Below are 4,123 nucleotides of genomic sequence, written 5' to 3'. Positions count from 1 at the left end.
TCTCTTCCCAGATCATGCGGGGGCAGACCCCTGTAGCAGGGAAATGACTACTCCTTTGGGAAGGAGAAGAAACAGAGGAAGAGAGAGGAGGAGGAACAGAGGAAAGGGTGGGAAAGCGGAGAAAGGGGAAGGAGGAAAGGGAGGGAAGGTTGTTCACATGAACAACTGGGGCTACACCAATCACCAGCACACCCCTACAGCTAAGAAGTCTCCGCCTGTTCAGCCTCCTCCCTCCCTTCCCCCACCAAGTACAACCCAGGAGGACCTTGTAAGGGCATGGAGTAAAAGATGGTCTCAAGGCATATGACTGTCATGTTAGAATTGTGGCTGAGAGTCTTAATATTTCCTTTGGCTTACAGTACTGTCTGTTTCCCTAACTGGGCCTCAGTTTCCTTATTTTTAGAATGGGGATAGGTCTCTACTCTTAGAAGGGTTGGGGGGGCTAAATTACATGTTCTGTCAGCCTGGGCCATCACTGCCACTGAGGCATGGATTTGTGAAGTGGCTCAAAAGTAAGAAGAGGAAAAAGACCGTGCAGATCTGGTTCTTCCAAGGCCGGGCTGGGCCAGAGCAATGACTTAGAAAGTGGGACGTCTCCCCACCCGCAGCGCAGGGCCGAGTTCCTCGGGGAAGAGGCTGAATTCCCACGGACTGAGAATTACTTCGCCCTTCTTATCTCCATCGAAGGGCGGGGAGGAAGCCGGGATACGGTGTCAACCGGGACACAGAAATGATATAAATCCTCTCTGATGGTCCTTGGCCAGTGCTCTGCCCATTCCTGAGCGTGTGACTTGGAAAAGTGACTTCGCCTCCCCAAGCCTCAGTTTCCCCATCCGCGCTGTGGGCAAAACGGCAGCATTTGAGGCACAGAACCGCTTTCGGAGTGCAGGATAACGTCGGGCCCGCGGTCAGCGCTCGCACACACCGGCTCAGACCGTCCGGGGTTCCGCAGGCCCGACGCTGTCCCCTCGGGGGCGCTGCCACCGCCCAGGCCTCGGCCTCGGGCCACGCGGGCCCGCCGCCGCCAAGCCCCGGGCCTTTGCCCCCAGGCCGCGCTGGCCGCCCCCCAACCCCACCCCGCGGGCCCGCCGACTCACCCGTGTAGTGCACCACGCAGGTCTGGCCGCGCTTCGGGAAGGTGCGCCCTGAGGAGACAGACGGGCGCGGTGAGCGGATGCGCGCGGCAGCCGGGGCACTCCGAGGCCGCTGGGCGCACCTACTCACCGTCTCCGGGGGAGATGGTCTCCACCTGCACTCCCATGGCGGCGGCGGCGGCGGCGGACGCGGGGCGGGCGGGAGGGCGGGCGGCGCGACGGCCGGCGCGACAGGCGGCGTGGACAGGGAGCGAATCTGGCGGCGGTTCCGCGGCTGTGCCTCGTCCCTCCGCGGAACGGCTGCGCACGCGCGCGCCCCCGCAGCCCCGCCCTGCGTGCGCGCCCCACACGGCGCGCACGTCCCCGGAGCCCGGGCCGCGGGGCCGGAGGGCCGGAAGCCCGGAAGCCCCGAGGCCTCCGGATGCAGTCGTTCCGGGGGGCCGGACTTCTTCCCTCACCTTTCCTTTCTCCGTTTTTCCAGCCGGGCAGGCATCTCTAACCCAGTGTCCGCATCCGAGAAATGGAAATCAGAATTAGGGGTCGGCCAGTTACCAGTTACTGACCGGGGGACTGATAAGTCCACACCTACCCTGTGGAAAGGATGGTTGTGAGAGGTCCGAGCAAATGTGCGTTCGCGTTAGCGTTCAATCAGTGGGTCACGATTCTGAGTTCTGTTTTTCTGATTTGGAGGAGGCGTCAGCATTTACACTGCCCTGCATGAAGCCTGTCCTCTCTTGTCCGAATTCATTCATTCATTCATCCATTCACAGCTTGCATACATATATTCTTATTGAGCACCTACTCTGTGCCATGCACTGTGTTAGGTGCTGAGGAAACGTGGGTAAAGAAAACTCCGTACCTGACCTTACAGAACTTAACGGTCTCGCGAGGAAGAGACAATCAACCACGCAGGTAAATGTAAAGTTTCAAATCTGTAAGTACTGTGAGAGCGGTTCATGGCATTGTGCTCTGAGGGACATTAATAGAGATGCCTGACTTAACGTGGACTGTGGTGACATGCTTCCCTGGAGTAGCCAGGTTTAGTCTAGGTCGGAACGTGTTGACCAGCTGTGTGTGTGTTGGGGCAGGTGAGGCAGAAGGAACAGGTAGAGGCGTTGCAGCCAGAAGGAGCATTGTGACATAGTCTAGGACCTGAGGGAGGCAGATGTGGACCAATCCTCTGTATTTCCCTGCATGTGCTCCTGAGGTGTTTTAAACATGACCCCAAAGTTCTTTAACACTCTTCTCAGCATCTGTGTCCCCTCTTTCCCTAGAATCTCAGGGAGCCTTGTGACTGCTTTGGCAATTTTCGCATTATTTAGGATATGGGCTGTAACGGAAACCAAATTAACAGTGGCTGAAATGAGGCAGAAGTTGGTGTCTCTCTCTTACAACAGTCTAGAGGCAGGTAGGACAGCTTGGCTTCACAGGCTGTCCAGGAACCCGTGCTCTTTCTACTTGTGCTTCTCCATTCTTAAGATCCTACTGTCATACGCATGGTCCAAGACAGCTCTCCAACATATTTGCATTCCAACTAGTGGAAAGGGGGAAAGGTGGAATATGACGGCATATCCCCCTCTCTTTAAGTGCATGACCTAGAAGTTACATACATCTCTTCCACTTACACCTCATTAGCAACAACCTATTGTATGGCCAAATGTAGCTGCATGGAAGACTGAGGAATATAATCTTCATTTTGGGTGGCCATTTGCCCAACAGAAAATCAGGCATTCTGTGCCTACTGAAGAAGAGAAAAATGAATATTAAGAGACAAAGTTTAAAAGGGAGATCCCAGCAGTTGCCAGGACACTATGCCACGCATACCCTCTTCACTGTACCACTACCTAGAGAAAGTCAGACTGCAGAGAGTTCTTGGGTCCAATATAAGACTTTGTTTACCTTTTCCTGTGGGGATTCACCAAGAACCTCATGTTTGCACCACCTCTTCTTCACTGCTTTGAGGAAAGGAAAGAAAACATGTGGTGCCCATTTGAGCCACCAGTGTTGATGTACTGGGTAGGCCTGAGGTGAATTGAACCCCAGAACTGATGCATGGTGTGCACAAGGGACACTTACTAAACATTTGTAGATTTTTATAATAACTGGAAGAGTTCGTTTCCAAATTGGTTTTGATTCTGTTCATAATCTATAGCCTTAGTTCTTAATTTTTTCCACAAAAATGTGGTTTATTTTCTTACGTGACTTAATTTGTTATTGTCGATTAACAACAAAATTGTTAATTTGTTAGTTGTTATTTGTAAGCCTAGTTATTAGTTAATAAAAATGTTAAGTGTTCAAATCTTTTAAAATCACCTATTTAGCAACCAGAAGAACTTAGAAATAGTGAGTGACCCTAAGAGGTGGGACTGGGAGAAAGAACAGGAGGTTTCAATTTTCCTTTAATATCATTCTTAACGGATTGACTTTATTTTTACTCTGTGTGTGTATTATTTTTATGGTTTATAAAGGAGACAGGGAGTAATTTGAATCTCAAAGTGTAAGCATCCCTGATGACAGGGTAAGTGATTCCTTCCTTGCACCTCCAAAATCTGAAAAATGGGGCTTAGATTTCTTTGGGTTTATCTTGTTTGTGTTTCATTCAGCTCCTTGACCATGTGTTTATATCTTTCTACAAATATGAAAAGTTTTCAGCCATTATTTCTTTAAAAAATTTTTTCTGTACCACTCTATTTCTCCTGTTCTTCTCAGATTCTGATGACACAATCATTAGCTCTTCTGGAATTGTCCTACAGGTCCCTGAAATTCTGTTCATTTTTCCAATCTTTTTTCTCTCTGATGTTCAGATTGGAAATATTTTATTTTTCTGTCTTCACTGACTTGTTTCTCTGCCATCTCTATTCTGCTACACACCCATCCAAGGAGTTTTAAAATCTTTGGTTATTTTTATTTTTCAGTTCTAAGATTTCCATTTTGTTCTTTATATGTTCTATTTATTTGTTTAAACTTTCTATCTTTCTATTTGTTTCTAGATGGTTTGCTGTACTTGCTGAAGCATTTTTATAGTAGCT

At 49.7% G+C, this 4,123-nt stretch overlaps 1 protein-coding gene across 1 annotated transcript in view; it reads right to left on the bottom strand.

The window, feature by feature from the left end:
* Nucleotides 1-1,425, bottom strand: part of FKBP1A (FKBP prolyl isomerase 1A) — a 22,663-nt gene extending 21,238 nt beyond the window's left edge. The window contains exons 1-2 of the mRNA XM_065892172.1: nucleotides 1,225-1,425; nucleotides 1,098-1,145 (exon numbers count right to left, since the gene is read on the bottom strand). Of these exons, the coding sequence (XP_065748244.1) occupies nucleotides 1,098-1,145; nucleotides 1,225-1,261 (85 nt within the window). The 5' untranslated portion in view covers nucleotides 1,262-1,425. The remainder of the gene's footprint in view (nucleotides 1-1,097; nucleotides 1,146-1,224) is intronic.
* Nucleotides 1,426-4,123: the final 2,698 nt, after the last annotated feature.

The sequence above is a fragment of the Phocoena phocoena genome, chromosome 15 (assembly GCF_963924675.1).
Source record: "Phocoena phocoena chromosome 15, mPhoPho1.1, whole genome shotgun sequence".
In the NCBI taxonomy this organism is placed as follows: domain Eukaryota; kingdom Metazoa; phylum Chordata; class Mammalia; order Artiodactyla; family Phocoenidae; genus Phocoena; species Phocoena phocoena.
Note: the sequence above shows the minus strand (reverse complement) of the source record. Positions and strands in the feature narration are given on the sequence as shown.